The following is a 19360-nucleotide window of genomic DNA, read 5'->3' as shown; positions in this document are numbered from 1 at the left end:
TCCGCCATATTGGAACGGCGTCCATCTTGAATTTTAAATTTTGACATAATCATCGGGTTTTACTAGTGTAGCTCTTTCATTTGATACCCATATTGAGGGGGTTAAGGAAAAAATATGTAATACGCCATTTTGTATCGGCGGCCATCTTAGATTTATAATGTTATTGATTTTATTATATTGTATTGTCATCTAAATTAAATGTGTGTACCAAATTTCAAATCTATTTGACAACGGGAAGGTGTTTAAATTTCAATTTCTAATTTTGACCCAAATAAATTTCGTATGGGTCGAACTAAATAAAACCGTTTAATATGAAGCACAATAAACATTATATCAGCGTGATCGGTTTTTTGAATTAAGAATTATGATTTTATAAGATATCGTTTTAGTGCAATGAAACTAGGATGGGAAGGTGTTGACTTGTATAATGTTACATAGATATCCACGATACAATCGAACAACTCTATATCCAATGCGGGCCGTGTATCTACAAATAGTGAGCGAGGAGTGACGTCGGAGCGTTGAATGTTAAGTTGGCGATAGAGTTGCCACAATTTTATACTGATAGACGTTATTTAAAAAATACGTAAACATTTATGTATTGTAGGTTTATTTAAGTAATTTACAAAATAAGTTTTAAAAGTTAAAAATATCTTTTCTGGGTTCGGTCCACAGCTCAATGGGTGAAGTAATATCTCTTGAATTTTTGGACTTCGACTTGTAATGTCTCAACATTACATAGGTTCACCGTGCTGGTGTCGAGTCCATCGCGTTGTTGGAAGAACAAGTTTGAGAATAAATTTCTCTCCATACCTAACAAATTCCAGAAACGAGCTGATATTTTTTTCATAGTTCTATATTCACCAGAACGCAATTATATACGCATCTTCATAATGGTATCCTTCGAAAAGGAAAGAAGTTACAAATATTAAGTTGAACAAATTCACACAACAGAAACCATTCACAACACAACACTACTGACACTTCTTAGGGAGAGTTTACTCATATACGCCTCCACCGGGTCCATCTGCAGGGACTGCTTCGCTTCCACTTCCTCAGGCCTCAGCGGCCTTCCTCTGAACTCGTCTTCTATCTGCTGAAGTGTCTTGTCTTTGGTCTCTGGTAGCAGTACCCAAATGACCGCAAGATTTAAAGCGAGTATCACAGCGTATATAAGGTAAGTACCATCCAATCTGGTAGAGTCGATTAGTTGCGGGAATGTCTTGAGGGCGACGAACATGAAGCTTCCGCCTGTTGTCAGACTTATAGTGCCGCAAAGACTTCTATGTTCGAGAGGGAACACCTCACCAGCTATAACGTTCGGCATGGGCACCATACCGACGGCAACGGTGAAGAAATGGATATTTATCAAGAGCGCTGGAAGCCATATAGCGTCGTAGAGGAACAGACCTTCCTTCCTCGCGTAGACGTACGCCGATATTGCCAAGTGACTAACTACGCACAGAGCACCCGTGGAAAACATCATTGTCCTTCTCTTTATTCTGTTTATCACGTACACGGCAGCACTATTCGAGATAATTCTTTGTGTGTCCAAAAACACCATCCAGAAATGAACATTGACTCCCGGTCCCATTAACAAACCGATTATAACCGTTGAATAAGCCGCCATTGTAGTACCACCAGAGAACTGCATCAATATGTTCGCGTGTATCATTAGTATTATGGGTTTGTAGAACTCTTTCTTGCATGCAGTTTCCCACATTCGCTCGAATCGTCCGACTTTCGAAGAACTATTCCCTATAATTGCTTTCTCGAACGCCAGCCTTGCGGTTATCATTTCCTCGAGCTCTTCGTTTTCATCGTCACCACGTAGCCAGTGGAAAACTCTTCTGCATTCTTCATGTCTGCCTTTAGCCACCAGCCAGCTTGGTGATTCAGGTATATAGAAGGTCATGACTAGACTAGCGTAAGCAAAGAAAGCGCAGATGAGTGCGGTCATTTGCCAACTGAGTAAAGAGCCGACGAGGTGGACAAAGAATATGCCAAAGGCCTGCGCGAGGGAGATTGTAGTGAGGAAGGCGCCGCGGTTCTTCGGACTCGTATACTCGCCTATCACCACAGACCGGAGCGTTGTGAGCAATCCACTGGATATGCCTTGCAATATTCTACTTATTATCAGCGCCTGGAATCAAATGTCAATAATTTAAGTAAGAAAAAGACCAATATTTAGCCACATGCATGTGCAGAAGTGGCTAAATATTGGTCTTTTTCTTACTTAGGATGGACTTCCACAGTAACGCTTGATTCCAAAATAGTTAATAATTTAAACCGAGTAATTTAGCCATTTTAAACTGAGTGATGATGAGAGCAGCCCAAGACCGATCATCGTGAGGATCTTTGGTGGATGCCTTAGTGGGGTGATGATGAATTTATGCCGATACAGAATCATCCTCAGCTATGATGATTTCATAAAACTTGAAGCTGTAGTTAAATAAAATGGAAAGACTTGTCTAAATTGCAACGTTGCTTTAATTAAATATCTAAATAATCTCTGTATAAATATAAGAGATTTTAACCTATGTAATTCATCAGGAAATTTCTAGAATCTAAAGATTTAGAGACTTGAAATTTATAAGGAATATTGATTATGCTGATCAGGTGAGAACAGATTTCATGAAATGTTACCTGCATTGAGGGTTGAAGATGCGGTTTTAAAAATGCATATTTCTAACTTGACCAGAAATTTTTTGGCATGTTAAAAATGACGAAAAAGTCATTTAATGAAATTATATTCAGTAAAGTCCATACGGGAGACAGTTGGGGGCGTTAGTAGTCGAGTATCAGTGATAGACAGGTAATGGAGGCAGGAAAGAAGAAGTGATCCTTTATAGAAGGAAGCGTTAAGTAAGTCAGTGCGACAGGCGCTTAAACGAAAGAGCTAAGTTTAAGTCCATCAGCCTTCTGCCTTTGCTCTGAGGAAATTAAGTCTATCTAGATAAATCAGAGCCTGTGATCCAAAACCTTAATTTCCCACATAAGAGATCTAAATACATGCCAGATTTTGGAATAATGTAGCCCTGGACTAATTTGACTCATGGTACCAACCTCGACGTTGGTCGCCATGACTGTGATGAACCAGCCGATCAGGAATGGGATGCTGACGGCATACTGCGCCGCCTTCCGTCCCATTCTCTCCATGATGGGCGGCGTGAGGAAGTATCCCACTATCATGCTCACTGTATGGACAGACGCTGGAACATTTCAAACATTTTTCACATAGCTGTGCTGGGTGCAAAACTTGAAAAGGGTACTTACATTTCTTCTAAGAGTGCCCTATGTATAAATGATATTCTTTTTCTTACTACTAAAAAAAATAATTTCATCATCAAAAAAAATGATTCAAAAAGTTAAAATACTATGACATGAAGAAGCTTAAACAAATAAAAAACAAAGGCACAGACGTTAATGTCTGTGGAATATAGATAAAATAATTAAAAAAAAAACTTTATCATTATGTTTAACATCACTAGAGGAATTAGTATAAACTTGATCGCTCTCTAGTGTGTTTTAAACACTTAGGATGTCATCATTTACCACCAGGTAGAGTCACAGTCAAGATATAGACACCACTACATTTATTAAGAGTATTTAATTTATATATATACACATATATATATGTATATATATATATATTAAATACTCTTTTGCCATCATGTTTTAGGAATGTGCACTTTCCTACTTTCACCTTCCCTCTCTCATTATTCATCCTTACTATCATTTAGTATACATTCGACATACACCATTCAACCACATTACATTTACGCATCGCCTCCCATCCCTCGTCACACTTTAATTACGTCACCCACCACCCTGCAACAAAGCCACTAGAAAGTGTGGCGGCTTTTCTCCTCTTCCAAAAGGGAAACGAAGTTGCTAACAATGCTCCTACCCATTTCCACTTCGCAAATGACTCTAGCAAGTAGCAAGTAATTGTGTGCACCACGGTCTGGTCCACCGCTGGGTCACAGATGCCCGAAGGACTTCCTTTGAGTTTAAACCTGTACAGGTACTCTGAGAATCTCCCGCACCACGCGAACATTTGGGCCATTTCAGAGGTACGCCTGGTTATAACACATAGTTCGAGATTCGTTGGACAATTTCTCTAAGTCTTCCGTCATACCATCTCCGTGGTTCTTTGCACCGATTCAGAGATGACGCCGGCTCAGAGTCAATGTAATTAGTCGGAGCTTGGAATCATCTTACAGGAGTTACATTAAATCATCATCAGCGAAAAGGGGAATTCCACAGAAATATATTTCTTATACATATCGAGCGAGAGAGGGCGCTCTACAATATTTGTGACTTGTGATTGGTTGAATATTGTTTTCATAGCTAATCTGTGTAAACGTGGGCAATGCTTGATGAGTATACACAATTCTACTTCGGACTTCCTGTTGTTTTTACCTCGAAGAAGTACAGGCCATAGGAAAAATCCTTGCCTTGCTTTGACTTACCAACCCACGACTCGGTCTCCTTGGAGAAGGTGATGGCGGCGCCGGGAGCTTGCAATTGCGGTAGTAGCACCGCGGGAAAGCCCAGCACGCAGCCGTGCCCGATGATGTTGATGCACACAGCCGTTGTCACATAACTCTGCCGGTTGAAACATTTGTTGATGAACAGGACTCTCCGCCCATACTCACGTGCTATTGACATGAAGTAACCTATGTTGCATTTATTTTTCATTTATTCATATTGATATCTACATAGGATCATTCACAGTGACCACTTGTATATAAATTATATGTGTGTATATATATATATATATACATATACATATATACACACACATATATAGTAGTGGAGCACTTTATTGCACGACTTCTGGACTTCTACATAGCGGGAGTAGCTATATATTAGTCCTTTTCTTAATCATTATTTTATCGAGGAGGACGATTATTCCCACAGCTCCTCAGAGTCCTTGTTTATGGGGATTATAAGAGAAAAAAATGTGAGTGGTAATATAAATAAAAAGATTAAAGTGAAGTATCCTTGTCATTGAAAAAAATAAATAAGAAGTATGAGAAAAAATAAAAAAATATTTTATGCGGAATAAGAAGCGATGTAATTAGAAATGCAGACGAGGAACGAAAGGTTACGTATGAATGAATTTCAAATCGTGAAGAATGAAAGATTTTTGAAGGATGTGTAGAAAAGAGAGAAAGAATTTAGGAGGAAAGAATAAAAGAGAGCAATAAAAAAATGAAAAAAATATTTATATCCGCGTTGTAATGTCCTTGCCCCAAACAAAGCAAGGGGAACGAGAGGTTAGACGGTAGTGAGTATAGTGCTGATTCTCTTCTCCCATAGCTTCACAACTACTTTTTTTTTTGTATGACCCCCGCTATTGGGGGCCTCTCGTACTCCTATTTGTGGTGGGATAGGGACTTTATTAGCATTTAATTTTTTCACATTATCTTTTATTTTCTCTCTCTTCTTTCATTCTTCACATTCTCTTTCGGTCCGTTTTCTATCTTTCATGCTACATTTCTGCTTTCTTACCCTTTTGCTCTGTTCATCTATCATTCTTCCCTTTTTCTTTTTACATTTTTCGATTTGTATTTTTATTTTACATTGTTACTTATTCTATAATTATTTTCTATCACAGTTTTGTTTCTATTTACATTTTTAATCTATTTATCTATACTCTGTTTGCTTTATTTCTTTCTATCGCCCTTTTGGCGATCTCTTTACAAAGGGATATGAATGCCTTTATGTCTTCTCCTTGATTTTAACGCCAGACCACACAACTACTTAAGCAGAGACAGGCGCTTCTGCACCTGCTCTGCAGCTCACTTGCTCGCTTTTTAAGAGCCCATCGAACTTACTCAGAGCGGCTGCTTCTCAAAGGCTGACCTGGTCACTTGGACCGTTACCACCACCAGATCGGAGAAAGGGAGAGATTAAACTTAGTCGGCCTTACGTGTTACTATCAGCACGTCACGTAAATGCGTAGTGTAACTGATAAGAATCGACGATAAAAAATTAAAAACCTCGTGGTTTGATTAGATAACATCTGACATAACATGAATTCAAACACGGGACAGGTGGCTTATCTTAATAACAGTCGGTTATATCCCGACAAACACCTGCTCGGAACGTGTTGTATGAAGTAATTTGTTTTTTTCTTATTAGTCTCTAATTACCCGTGTGCTGAGAGTTTCACACTCTGACATGTAAATGCTTGATCATCTTGTAATTTTGTGATTGTACACATACGTATTTAGAGTTACAATTTTTTATATATCTTCAGCAAGGAGTAATGGTATTCCTCACGATATGTTGATGTTTCGAATTGCGAATTAACTCCAAAAAATTTATAAATTTAATTTATACTTTGTATCATAAATTTATATATAGGACCAAAATTCAAGTACATTCCACTCGTAAATATATTCTGTATACATAATAATATTACTAGACTAACGAGAATTTACGTGTTATCGCACAAAATGCTACTTTCTACCAGAACTTCGACTTCTTGGGAGATAGTTTTTCTTTTTCTTCCCTTTTTCTCAATTGGTAGACACTCCCTGCAAGGCATAGGCCACATAGGGCGTCTATAAGCTTAAACGACTAAGATTATGATAACTCCGAAAGCTTAGTATAATATAAGAATAATTATAAAGAAAATATGTGTTAAATACTTGAACAATAAATGTAATGTTCCAAAATAGTAAGGAAACCTAGAATGTAGTGGTTGAGGATGGATGTATGGCTAATGGAATGAAAGAGAAAGACTGGGAAAATTGTAGCACGAAAGAAACAGTACGACAGATAATATGATACACGAAAGAGAAGAATGATAATAATAAAAAATATGAATAAATTACTAGAAATAAAAAGACTCTGTCCCACACGAAATAGGAAACGAGAGGTCCCCAACAGCGGGGACCATAAAACAAAAAAAAAAACTCCGAAAGCTTGTCAAGAAATAGTAAAAGAACTTTCGCTTTACAAAATTCGTACGTGTCACAGTGACTTTATTTTAGTATTAGATTAATTCCCTTACTTACAGTTCTGTTTTTTTAATTGACTATTCTAATAATACGGTGATAGGAAACAGACGAGTCATAAAGTCTAAAGACGGTGGACGCAAGAAATGTATGGGAGGAGTCCTATTTCGAAATTAGAATTTATGTGGCAATCCAAGCCAAGGTGCATTCTGTGGGGATTATGTGCCTAGAGACAGCATATAGAAAGAGAGAAAGAGAAAGAGTGACAAGGAGATAAGGGTGTAAGTTACCTGTTCTTAGCTTTGCTAAGCTTTCTTTTTCTACATATCCACTATTTGCAATCAGTGCAATGAGTTTGCCGTAGAGTCCTTATATATATATATATATATTAGACAATGTCGAAAATATCAAATATCGTAAAGCGATATACATAAGGTAAAAATAAATATAATATATAAATAAAAATAATACTAAAAATAAAGATATACCTTTCTAAAAGTTTCTTAAAATCACTAAGTCTTGTGAGCAACTGTGTATGGTTTTACTATACACTCTCATGTAATATCTCTGCAATATATTGAAAAATTCAAACAAAACCTAATTAACTGTTAAATGGCAATAAAACTTAGAAATGAATTAGGCTGCTAATATATTTATGAAATTGAAAAAATTACATGTTACAAAAAAACGTATCAGGTCGTTGTTGATCTTCTCAGGGCGTGTTAGCAACCTTCCTTGCTTTAAGTTAATGGATGCAATAATAAGGTACTTCATTTTGATTCTAATTCCTATGTAATTGGGCTTACGTTACAGAAGTAATCACTGTGAATGACACCACTTTGATAGTAATATAAATAACTGAATATATCAAATTTATTTACCAATAGATAGTTTGCAATATTTTAATGATTGTTTATCATATGCAGTAAGGATGCGGAAGTGGTCGCAAGCAAGGGCGGCTCTGTAGCGCCCGTGTGCAATGAAACCCTGGCGCCCCCTAGGCCTGATCCCCTCCCCGCGGCTATTAACATTGCCGCCGTAACAAGAAAGTTTTTTCATATTCCAACAAGCTATTTTATAAGTAGGTATAGCTTACAGTATGGTATTAGTTACGGCCTTTATTCTTATGACGGCAAAATAACACTCATTGCTCCCCTGAGTCGGCGGCGCTACTGTACTATAGGTTACGCCGCTCTTGGTCGCACAAATCGTAATTTTATAAACTGGACATTGTTAAGGCGTTATTAAAAATAAACATCACACCTATGATTTAGAAAAAGAATAATAATTAGTTAACTTTAACTTAGTTTTAAATAGTTTATGATTTAATTCGGTAAATAGATTAAGAGAAATAAACATTGTAACATGCATAAACTTGTGCCAAAAAAAAAACAATTCGGATATATTTAACTTAAATGGATTTTACTTTTTATTATGTTTATATAAATAGCATAGTTAACAGTAGTCATTAGTATATTTATATAGGGTGTTTTTTAATCTTAGTGATTATTTTCCTTCTCAATTAGATTTTACTTTTTTTTGTCTTTTATGATATCATCTTGTTTCACAAATCTTTAATTATCTATTTCTGCACCGCCTAACGGTAAATAAGAACTTATGCAATTAGTTCCCCATTATACATAAGTTGTGTAAAAACTATTAAATAAATAAATAATTGTAAAAACGAAGGCACGGACGTTTATATCTGTGGAATATAGATAATAAAAAATATTGTTTATCGTAAGTAAACATATGCGAAAACAAAATTAGGAAAAAACTCACCTGTTTCCAAAACGGCGATAGCTTTCCCTTAGACATTGTTACAGTCCGTATTTGGACTTATTTAGCAATGTCTACCCGTGCCTCAGTTCGTCTTTCCTTGGAGGATCGGGCCAGCGCGCCGTGTCCGCGCTGAACTCGGATTGACGACACTTATCGTTTTCAAATTCAATTCCGGCACTTTGTCGATAAACACGAAGATAAGCCATTATCGCTAACATCAGCATTCGCAATGCTGTAAAAATTATTTTTGGCAAAGATGTGGCAAAGACAGACAAGTTAACCAACCTTCCGGCGTCATTGTTTCCAGACAATTACAACTTAGGGGTCTTAAAGACAAGAGTTAATAAGTTTCGACCAAGCATGTAGCATAGAATTAGCATACCTAGATAGTAATGGAGAGGGCTATGCTTGGAGTTCCGCTGCCAGACGAAGAAAAGTAGCTCGAAGAATTGCTCGTTTAAATGGGCACATTGCTCATGTAACCGATGGCCGTTAGGACTGAAAAGGTTCTCTAGTGGCGACCACGAGCTGGAGCTGGAGTAGGCAGGTTACTCGCTAGATGGACCGAGGATATAGTTAAGATCTGCTGGATGCGTGCAATACATGGCCGGTTATCGTGAAGATCTTTTGGGAGGCCTATGCCCTGCAGCAGGCGTCGATCGGCTGGAAAGAAGAAGAAGATGTAGCATGGTAGACCTCGTCGATCAGGCTAGATCATCGTTCCCCAAACTTTTTTGTTGTCCCCTTGCCATGTTTTTCCGTGTTGGGTGGACCCCCTACTTACTTGATGTGTTAAAAACTTAAAGTAAAAACACACATTAATTTATATATTTATTAATTGAATTTAAATTAAAACTACTCAAAATTTTGTATCTACTATACCAACTAAACCAATCTATTATACCAACATCCTACAACTTACACAATTTTATAAACATATATAATATTTTTTTTACTTCATAGGTACTTATATAAATAATCTAAATGTTTTGATATTATAAGATATCAGTGTATGTGTTGAGATCCACTATCGTGGACCCCCATTTTCATTTCATGGACCCCCAAATTTTTTTTCGCTGAAGTAGACCCCTTGCAGGTTGTCATAGACACCTAGGGGTCGATATAGACCACTTTGGGAATCACTGGGCTAGATAAAGGTGAATAGTTTCGTCTATAAAGATTTAAAAAAATGTCACTGACACTGCTTTATTGCTTTCAGAGTAATTACATCAATCGTTACGTAATGCTAAGATGATCACAGTAAATGTAGAGTTACAAAATTTTGTATTTCAATACCCTATGTATTTTTATTTACTATGTAATGTTAAAGATGTTATCGGCTTTGTGCAGCTTCATAGAGATTAAGCTCACAGAAACAGAGGTCCGTGAGCTAAATGTTTTTAACGACGGCGATAAGGATCGATGGGTGGCTTACAGGAAGCTATGAAACCTCTTCTCGTCTAAAATACCTCTATGTTTGAACATGGAGATCTTTGTCCAATGTGTGTTAGCGGTGATGGCATAAAAATCCGAGAAGTGGTCACTTCTGACGCGCCTTATAACAAGGTTCTTCAAGGCGCGAAGAATTGCTCATCTGAAGTAACAGTGGGTGGTGAACATCGTTCGTTCAACTGAAGGCCGTTGTGGTCGAAAGGTAGATAGTATAAACTCCTCCACTATGTGGACCAACGACATAGGTAATGTGGGAAACCTATGCCATGCAGTGGGCGTATATCTGTTGATGATGAGTTTCTAGAAACTTGTTAGCTTTTAGGTATCAGAGCTTTTACTGTTCAACATCCCCGGATATCACATCCAAAAAAAAAAAATTCTGACTAATTTTTCTTGCCTTTAGATATCTCGGAGATATAGATACAAACTATTTTGATTATCCCTTCCATAACTGTTCTGTATAAATGTAAAAAAAAATATATAAGAGCAATTTTAATAAGTATATATTTAATAAATTAAATCACAGAAACATATCAAGTAACAATTGTAAATACGCTAAATATGTGTTTAATATTCGATTTTCTTCATTTCAAGAGACAAAGTAAATAAAAATTGCTTACAATATTAAAAAATATCCTGGATTTAGTAAAGAAATTTTCTGTGACATATGATAACATTTTACAACTTCGATTCAAAGTACATTTAGTTAATAATTTATCACAAGAAAAACCTCTCACAAAATTGCAACCTTTAGAAATTCTTTAGAGATGTAATTAGACATTGTTTTGTTTATCCCTTCTAGTGGAATTTCATAAATATTTTAAATTAAATTATAAGAACATTTGGAGTAATAATTGTAAATAAGCTAAATATTTATCTAATATTCGATTTTCAAAAACTTAACGTCAAAGATGAAGAGACAAAACGAATAACAATTGCATACACATATTATGCGACTTAGTCAGAGTGTAATTTAAAAAAAAAATATTTATTTAGTATTTTTTTTAGTTTAAGAATTTTTCCAAAATGAATAGCCTAAATTACTCCTTATCAAATCTAGTCATTTCATAAATTAGCCGGAATAAACACACAGACACACATACAAACATTTTCAAAAATGTAATTTAGATATATATAATAGGTTGTCAAATATCTCCCTTCTGCCTTTTTGTCTTTTGAATTTCGCGGCTATGTACAAAGCGCTACAGAGCTCGTATCTGGCAATACTATACATAATTTGAAAGGTCTTAACATAACCTACAAAACGACGCTATGCATGATTAGTTTGGATATTGCGTTCAACAGTTATAGACGTGTAAACATGGAGTTCACTAACGCCGAAATTCGCGCTATTTTAAAGTTTTCCTTCGTTAAAGGCAAATCCGCTAGAGAAATGTTCCGTGAGATTAATGGTGTTTTGGGGGATGGTACTCTATCACTTCGAACCGCGGAGGAATGGTTTCGACGATTCAGAGCCAGCGAAAACGACACCATGGATAAGCCAGCCGGCGGAAGACCTGTGACGACAAATACCGATCAAATCATGGACTACATCGAGTTAGACCGGCATGTGGCATCTCGTGACATCGCCTAGGAGATGGGACTTAGTCACTAAACCATTTTAAACCATCTGCAGAAGGCTGGATACAAAAAAAAGCTTGATGTTTGGGTGCCGCATGATTTGACGCAAAAAAACCTTCTGGACCGAATCAACGCCTGCGATATGCTGCTGAAACGGAACGAACTCGACCCATTCTTGAAGCGGTTGGTGACTGGCGACGAAAAATGGATCACATACGACAATATCAAGCGAAAACGGTCGTGGTCGAAGGCCGGCGAATGTTTGGCCGTCCCAAACAGTGGCCAAGCCGGGATTGACGGCCAGGAAGGTTTTGCTGTGTGTTTGGTGGGATTGGAAGGGAATCATCCACTATGAGCTGCTCCCATATGGCCAGACGCTTAATTCTACCATTTACTGCGAACAACTGGACCGCTTGAAGCAGGCGATCGACCATAAGCGTCCAGAATTGGCCAACAGGAAGGGTGTAGTGTTCCAACAGGACAACGCCAGACTACACACTTCGTTGATGACTCGTCAGAAGCTATGGAAGCTCGGATGGGAGGTTTTATCACATCCACCATATAGCCCGGACATAGCGCCAAGTGATTACCACCTGTTCCTGTCCATGGCGAACGCCCTTGGTGGTGTAAAGTTGAACTCAAAAGAGGTTTGTGAAAAGTGGCTGTCCGAGTTCTTCGCAAATAAGGAGGGGGGCTTCTACGAGGGAGGTATTATGAAGTTGCCGTCTAGATGGAAACAGATTGTCGAACAAAACGGCGCATATTTGAACTAAATCCGATCACTGTAACACTTTTTATAAAGCATTGAATAAAGAGCAAAAAAGCGGAAGGGAGATATTTGACAACCTATTATCTAAAATAGGTTAATATATTCATATGCATATAGTAAAAAGTATTTTTTTGATATTACACACAGACACACCAATTTTATTTATGTTTAGGAGGCAAAATAAGTAAAATTTGCACACAATGGTAGAGAGATATTCTAGATTTTAGACAGAAATATTTCGTCTCATTCTTCCTCTTTCTGTTTCTGCTTCTTATCCTTCACTATTGAGGATCGTGATCCTTATTAAAAAGGTTGTACTATGTTATGCCAACTTCCGCTCTTTAGTGTTGTGTACTTCTTTAATTACGGTGGTATCACAGAGCGTGTTAGCAGATTGGTTTTTAATTGTATTAAGATAGTTTTTTTAATAGAGCACTGTTTTTGGTTAACTTATGTTAAGCACACTCTTTACTTTTAAGCACTTCAGTTTCATTAATTTTGCTATCTACTACCTCGTCTTCTTTGTTTGTTATTCCGTTTACGGAATCTCCGAGTTCTACATGATCTATTTCATTACGTTTTGCTCCTTTGAATTCATCTTCTATTTCCTGTAGCGTCTTACCTTTGGTTTCAGGTAACAAATAGTATATTACAATAAGATTGTAGGTCAGTACTGCGGAATAAACTAAGTAGGTACCGTGTAAATTTATAGAAGAAACAAGAGCTGGGAATGTTTTGAGGGCAACAAAAACGAAGGCAGCGATGGAGACAACGCTGATGCTTCCACCTAATCCTCTATACGCAAGAGGGAAGACTTCACCTGCGATGACGGTTGGTAATGGTACCATTCCAGTCGCAAGCGAGAGAAATTGAATATTGACTAACAGCGCGGGTATCCAAACTGATTCGCTAGTAATCATACCGTGTACTTTTCCATACACGTACCCAGCGATTGCCACGTGGCTGAGAACAGAAACACCTCCAGTGAGGAACATCATAGTTCTTCTTTTCATTTTGTCTATCACGTAAACAGCGATTGTATTAAATAACAACCTCTGAGCGTCTAATGCGACCATCCAAAAATGAGCGCTTGCTGAAGGACCCATGATCATACTTATTATCGTAGTTGAATAAGCAGCCATGGTCGTTCCACCAGCGAACTGCATCATTGCATTTGCGTGGACCATCAAAACGATAGGTATTATAAATTCCCTCTTTTTAATTACTTCTATAACCAAACTTGTTGTAACTTTCTTCCGAGTTACCTTCTCTGAGACGACTCTTGATTGTATCATTTTTTCTAATTCTTCATCTTCGTCATCACCTCTGAGCCATCTAAACACTTTCTTACATTCATCATATCTTCCTCTAGATGCGAGCCAACTCGGTGATTCCGGAGAATATAATATCATTAACAAACTTCCAAGTGAGAAGACAATGCAGACTATCCCAGTCTTTCTCCAGCTGATCAAAGATCCGATTAGGTGTACAAAGAATATTCCAAAGGTCTGCGCCCAGGAAACTGTCATTAGGAATCCACCGCGATTCTTAGGACTCGTGTACTCGCCGACCAGCACTGATCCTAGTGGTAGGATCATTCCAAATGATAATCCTTGAAGGATTCTTCCAATTATTAACGCCTGAAAATTAATAAATTATTTTATTGGCTGTGTTTGGAGGAGACCTATACCTTTGGGCATCAGACGGCTGATATAGCAATTTATTTATTTATGTAGGTCTACCAGTAGACCATGCCCTATAAACATTGGTTCTGCTATATGTTCCTTTATAGGTGACATCATGTAAAATTTAATTTGTACGATATTCGATTTATCCCCGATGTATTCGTGTAACCCTAGAGCCCAAAAGGTTCACGAGTAGAGACCACGAGCCGGTGGACGCGGCGTGGGTAGACCCCCCATTAGGTGTATCTGGGAGGTCTATGCCTTGCAGTGGGCGTCCATCGGCCGAAAAGAAGGAGACACAACATTGCCAAAAGAGTCATGAATTCAATCTGTTCTCTGTACTCGAGTTTTACTTTTGACTCCAAGAGGCAGACTCCTTAAAATACATAGGGGTGGATTAACACTCGTAAAAAGCTTTTGGAATGAAGTCAGTTTTGTCGACTTGACTAACATAGTTCTGGTTATAACAATAAAATTAAATTCTTACTATTTTTGACTTATTAGTCTAAAATCATTTAACAATCAAAGGATTGGAAGTAGGAGTGTAAGAAGTTGGCTCACGAGGTGAAGAGATGATTTTTCAGAAACGCCTTTCATCTGAAGTTACTGGAAATCTATGATGGAGCCTTATGTCCAGTAGTTAACGTCGTACAGCTGAATTATGAGATGGCGGTTTTGGCGTTATATTTATAGATATGAGTGTCACCTTGAAACCTCCGGCGAAAATTATGGTGACCCAACCAGCCAGGATTGGCAGAGTGACTGCAAGATGCGCCGGTTTCCTTCCAAAGCGCTCCATCAGAGGCGGTGTCATGAAGTTGCCGATCAGAATCGTTATCCCGAGCACAGATGCTGTAACAGTAAAACATGACTTCTTAGCAAACCGAGGATTCATCGTGAGGTTGCCAGGTCCATAGCGATGGAGGGGGAGGTCAGCCAAAATGCCAGTGAAAACTGGAACTTTAATACAAGTTACGAAAAAATCAACGTAAACCTTTTTAATATAAGTAGTATTTATAATGTGAAGGTATCTAAGTCTCTCTATACCAGTATTATTAAATCTTTGATATACCATACCCCACCTTAGCCGTTCTAAAATTTTTACGCCTCCTTATGTAACATATATGTATTTTATACTAAAGCGAAAAGCTTAAACTAGTGTCGAGTGCATCTTCGAATTGCTCCCCTTAACAATCAAATCGCCCACCCGTGGGGCATAAACCCTACATTGGGCAACACTTCTAGAATACGAAGTTGCTTGAAAGTCGTTGACGGTGTAACTTCTTACCATTCTAAGGGTCAACCGTAAGGTTTTTGTCTTTGTAGTGAGGCGGGGTACAGTGCTTAAAGCTGATAAACAGGCTCCTTATAGTCACCAAATTTTAAATACTGCTTTGGGAGCTCGTTCTAGAAATGAATCGACCTTCGCTCTTTACAAGCTTATTTTACCGTGCAAGTTATTAAGCGATTTCGCTGTCATACAGGAGTTACAAACCTTCTAAATAATAAACACGGAACCCTGGGATCAAGAAGTGCCGTAAACATGCGTGACTTTGAAGTTATTTATAGATTTTTGCGTACGGTTCTCGGAAATTCTAACCGAGTATTATCTCGAACTTACTAGAATCTTGTTGTGTACTCCCCATGTCGACAGTTCAGTGTTGTTTTTTGAGTTATAAGATTAAGATCTACGATTAGTGATATAAAGTGACTATTCGGTAAGTTATTTGGACAGTGACTTCTATAGCGATTTAGAAGCGAAGTTTGAACTAAGCGAAAGTATACTTTGTGTTAAAGTAGGGTGACCATTTGATTTGTAAATAAAGGACTCCTTGTAAACCAGTGGTGTTTCATTCCGGCATAGAACCCACAGTGTGTAACTACGCTCACAAGTTTCAGTACTCCGTTGTGCTACCACTGCTATTTTAAATTTATTTCATGATAATTTACACAGGAGTGTATTGTAAGTTAACAGATATGTAAACAGTTGTTGACAAAAGCGTTACTAATGTTAAAGAACAAATTTTAATTTATTTATTAACACTTTTTTTGGTACACCACAGACAATAAATAGATAAAAAAAAAGAAAATTTTCATATGTTACAAGTGGCGGTCTTATCGCTCGAGGCGATCTCTACCAGACAACCTTTGGATGGAGATGAGAGACATGAAGAAGAGGGCAGCTTAGGGTGTACGTACATACAAATACATACATTACTATAAACATGTATAACATATATATATGTGTGGGTGTGTGTGTGTGTGTGCGTGTGTGTGGGGGAAAGGAACTATATAAATACGAATAATTAAGAGATGATAGACAAAATTCTATTTCAAAGGCGAAGGATCATCTCTTTTATCATTTTTTAAAATGCTGACAGCGATTTAGCGCATCTAATTATTCTGGTCGCTCATTCCAAAACCTGACAGCGACAACTATGAAACATTTCTCCATAACTATAGTACAACGAGCAGGTATAGTCAATTTCAAGTTCTTCAATGATCTAAGCAACTTATGTGGGTCATATAACAAATTAAATTTAGACTTAAGTTAAGAGGGAGTAAGCGGGTTAAACAGGGTACTATAGAAAAGGTGACATAGAGAAAGGTATAACAATTGTTATAACAAACTAGCTGATCCCGCAAACGTTGTTTTGCAAAAAAAAATGATATTTTAATTTACAAATAAAAAATAAGGGTTGATCGTAGAGGTGTTAATTTATGGTTGTATGTATTCTTGTATGCTGTATCATAAAAAAATAAAAACAAAAAATTTCGTTAAAAAAATATTTTTTTTTTAAGTGTGAACAACCTTTATCACTTAGGGGTATAGAAAATAGATAGTAGCCGATTCTCAGACCTATTGAATACGCATTTTAAATTTGGTAAAAATCAGTCAAGCCGTTTCAGAGGAGTTCAAGTTCGAACACCGTGACACGAGAATTTTATATATTAGATGTTTATTTATAGTGTTTTGTGTACATCTCTGTGTTTCTATTGTTATTGTTAAGCAGGTAGACGAGGTTTTCACTTATGTAGTAGCTATGTATTGTCATATCTTTTAAAGTTTGGTAAAGAATCAAATATTTCTTTGCGAGAATCAATGTGTACCAATTACACGTTCTTTTAAGTTTGGCAGGATTCTGTTTTGATCATTATTTCATATTAACTTTTTAGTACACAGGCGCGGCTTAACCTAAAGTGCAGAGTGTGCAATGCACATGGGCGCTGTCGTGCCAGAAGCGTCCAGCCAACGCGGTGGATAACGAGATGTGCTACAGGCATAAAAACAGTGAATGTTATTCTGCCGTCATAAGAAAAAAGGTCGTAACTAATACCATACTGTAAGCTATACCTACTTATAAAATAGCTTGTTGGAATATGAAAAAACTTTACGTTACGAAAGTAAAGTTAAAAGTTATAGCCGCAGGGGTGGGGGGCAGGGTTTCATTGCACACGAGCTGATGCCACCCCTATCAGTACACCCACCGATCCAAGAGCCCTCATCTTCAGTGAGGGTGATCTCCGAGTCCCGTTCACGTAGCTGCGACAGCAGGATGGCAGGGAAACCGATGATGCAGCCGTGACCCGCCAGGTTCCCGCACACCGCTCCCGTTACGAAACACTGCGAATTCATCACAATTTTTATTCACTGACAATTGTAAAGGAAACGTTGTCTTATTTGCTATATAACTTAATATTATTTTTTATTTATATATAATATATATACGAGCCAATACAGTTTTGAGTAAAGTCGCTTAAGCCTTGCAGTGGGCGTTTATAAGCTGTTATGATGATTATACAGTTTGTTAAATTATCACAGTTTTTCGATTTATCTTTTATTCCTAGCGTTTTTTTAATAAATAGCTATTTTATTATCTTTTCTTATTTATTAAACCTTTCGCTTCTTTCATGACTACCTCGGGATCTTGTTGGTACCTTTTTGACTTACTTCCGAGTCTTATTCTTCTCTATTGTATATTGTACTATTATTTTTTGGAGAATTCTAGGAAGAAAGGGTAACATTTGTCCCAGCCCAGTTGGGTGAAGATGCTGCTTTTTAGATCCCCTTTCCCATCTCGATATTGGAATATAAAAAAGCGATATTTCCGCTTTTCATTTTCCATACAAAGATTAATTAACTCGATGCAATTGAGTTTTAGATTAAGAAAAGAACTAATATATACCTACTTCCGCTATGTAGCAGTAGTCGTGCAATAAAGTGCACCGCCCGTCAGCTCGCTGATAAATGCGCGTGCAGCAAACACTGCATTACACAACTACCACCGTATTGACACGTGTTTCACCCCTCCACGGGGCATTCTCAGGAGTTATGTTACACCGTTTAGTGCCAAACACAGAGTGAGAGTTGGCACTAATCGGTGTAACAGTACGGTGGTGTAACATCGGCGGAAGTAGCTATATATTAGTCCTTTTCTTACTTAGGATGGACTTCCGCAAAGTCTTAGATTATATGTGGTAAAGATTTTTTGATGGGATTTGGTAGCTATAGCGGCAGCTAATTACCCGTCGCCTGGGGTATGTGTTAAACTTTTACTGTAAATATTGTCCCTTTTCAAACTTACCCTTATATAAAGATAAAATTTGTTATATCGAACTTTTAATAGAACTCTTATTGATCGTCGACCATTTAATTTATTTTATTTTTGACTCTACTCTGCTTCGCAAGGTATCATTGTTGTGGAGAAGAAACACACCTTTTAATAGTTTAACAATACAGATTTATACACACACACTTAATAAAACATGGTCTAAATAAAATCGTCTATTGAATAATAAACATTTTTTCGTAATAAGCGTTTAATATGCTTTAATTTTGTTAATGGTAGTCAAAATAATGTTGTGCGGAATTTTATTAAAAAATCTGATTACTTTTATAAAATAAAAGCTGAGTTTGGGATATCATTAAGCGAAAATATAATATAATTACACTTAAAACAACATATACTTGTGATAGTATGAAAGAAGGTTAAGTTTTATGTTAAGTTTATGTTGAATCAAAGTAATACTTACTTGTTTAAAGAACGGCGATGTGATCTTCTTGGTCGACATCTCTTTCACTGATCACACCTCGCATATGACCATAGACTAACTTT

The 19360-nt window shown here is 37.2% G+C and overlaps 2 protein-coding genes across 2 annotated transcripts; both read right to left on the bottom strand.

Moving 5' to 3' along the window:
- Positions 1 to 571: 571 nt before the first annotated feature.
- Positions 572 to 8871, bottom strand: LOC137925231 (facilitated trehalose transporter Tret1-like). The gene is made up of 4 exons (XM_068768642.1): positions 8757 to 8871; positions 4476 to 4611; positions 3067 to 3212; positions 572 to 2143 (listed from the first exon to the last, which is right to left on the bottom strand). Exons 1-4 carry the CDS (start codon positions 8790 to 8792, stop codon positions 962 to 964), a joined length of 1500 nt encoding a protein of 499 aa, XP_068624743.1. The 5' UTR covers positions 8793 to 8871; the 3' UTR covers positions 572 to 961.
- A 4142-nt stretch (positions 8872 to 13013) lies between these two features.
- LOC137925151 (facilitated trehalose transporter Tret1-like) lies at positions 13014 to 19360 on the bottom strand. Its single transcript, XM_068768533.1, has 4 exons — positions 19278 to 19360; positions 17733 to 17868; positions 14950 to 15095; positions 13014 to 14198 (listed from the first exon to the last, which is right to left on the bottom strand). Exons 1-4 carry the CDS (start codon positions 19314 to 19316, stop codon positions 13014 to 13016), a joined length of 1506 nt encoding a protein of 501 aa, XP_068624634.1. The 5' UTR covers positions 19317 to 19360.

The sequence above is a fragment of the Battus philenor genome, unplaced genomic scaffold (genome assembly GCF_028537555.1).
Source record: "Battus philenor isolate CCGP_79_NKW_IND1 unplaced genomic scaffold, ilBatPhil1.0.hap1 SCAF_26, whole genome shotgun sequence".
NCBI lineage: Eukaryota > Metazoa > Arthropoda > Insecta > Lepidoptera > Papilionidae > Battus > Battus philenor.
The sequence above is the reverse complement of the archived record's forward strand: the minus strand, read 5'-3'. Positions and strand labels throughout refer to the sequence as shown.

Excerpts from the sequence above, each read along its gene's own strand:
- LOC137925231 (XM_068768642.1), bottom strand. The coding sequence starts at position 8,792 with ATGTCTAAGGGAAAGCTATCGCCGTTTTGGAAACAG. Across the intron at positions 4,612-8,756 it reads TATCGCCGTTTTGGAAACAG|AGTTATGTGACAACGGCTGT; the intron begins GTGAGTTTTTTC and ends TTCAACCGGCAG. Across the intron at positions 3,213-4,475 it reads GGAGACCGAGTCGTGGGTTG|CGTCTGTCCATACAGTGAGC; the intron begins GTAAGTCAAAGC and ends GAAATGTTCCAG.
- LOC137925151 (XM_068768533.1), bottom strand. The coding sequence starts at position 19,316 with ATGTCGACCAAGAAGATCACATCGCCGTTCTTTAAACAA. Across the intron at positions 17,869-19,277 it reads CATCGCCGTTCTTTAAACAA|TGTTTCGTAACGGGAGCGGT; the intron begins GTAAGTATTACT and ends ATGAATTCGCAG. Across the intron at positions 15,096-17,732 it reads AGATGAGGGCTCTTGGATCG|CATCTGTGCTCGGGATAACG; the intron begins GTGGGTGTACTG and ends TTACTGTTACAG.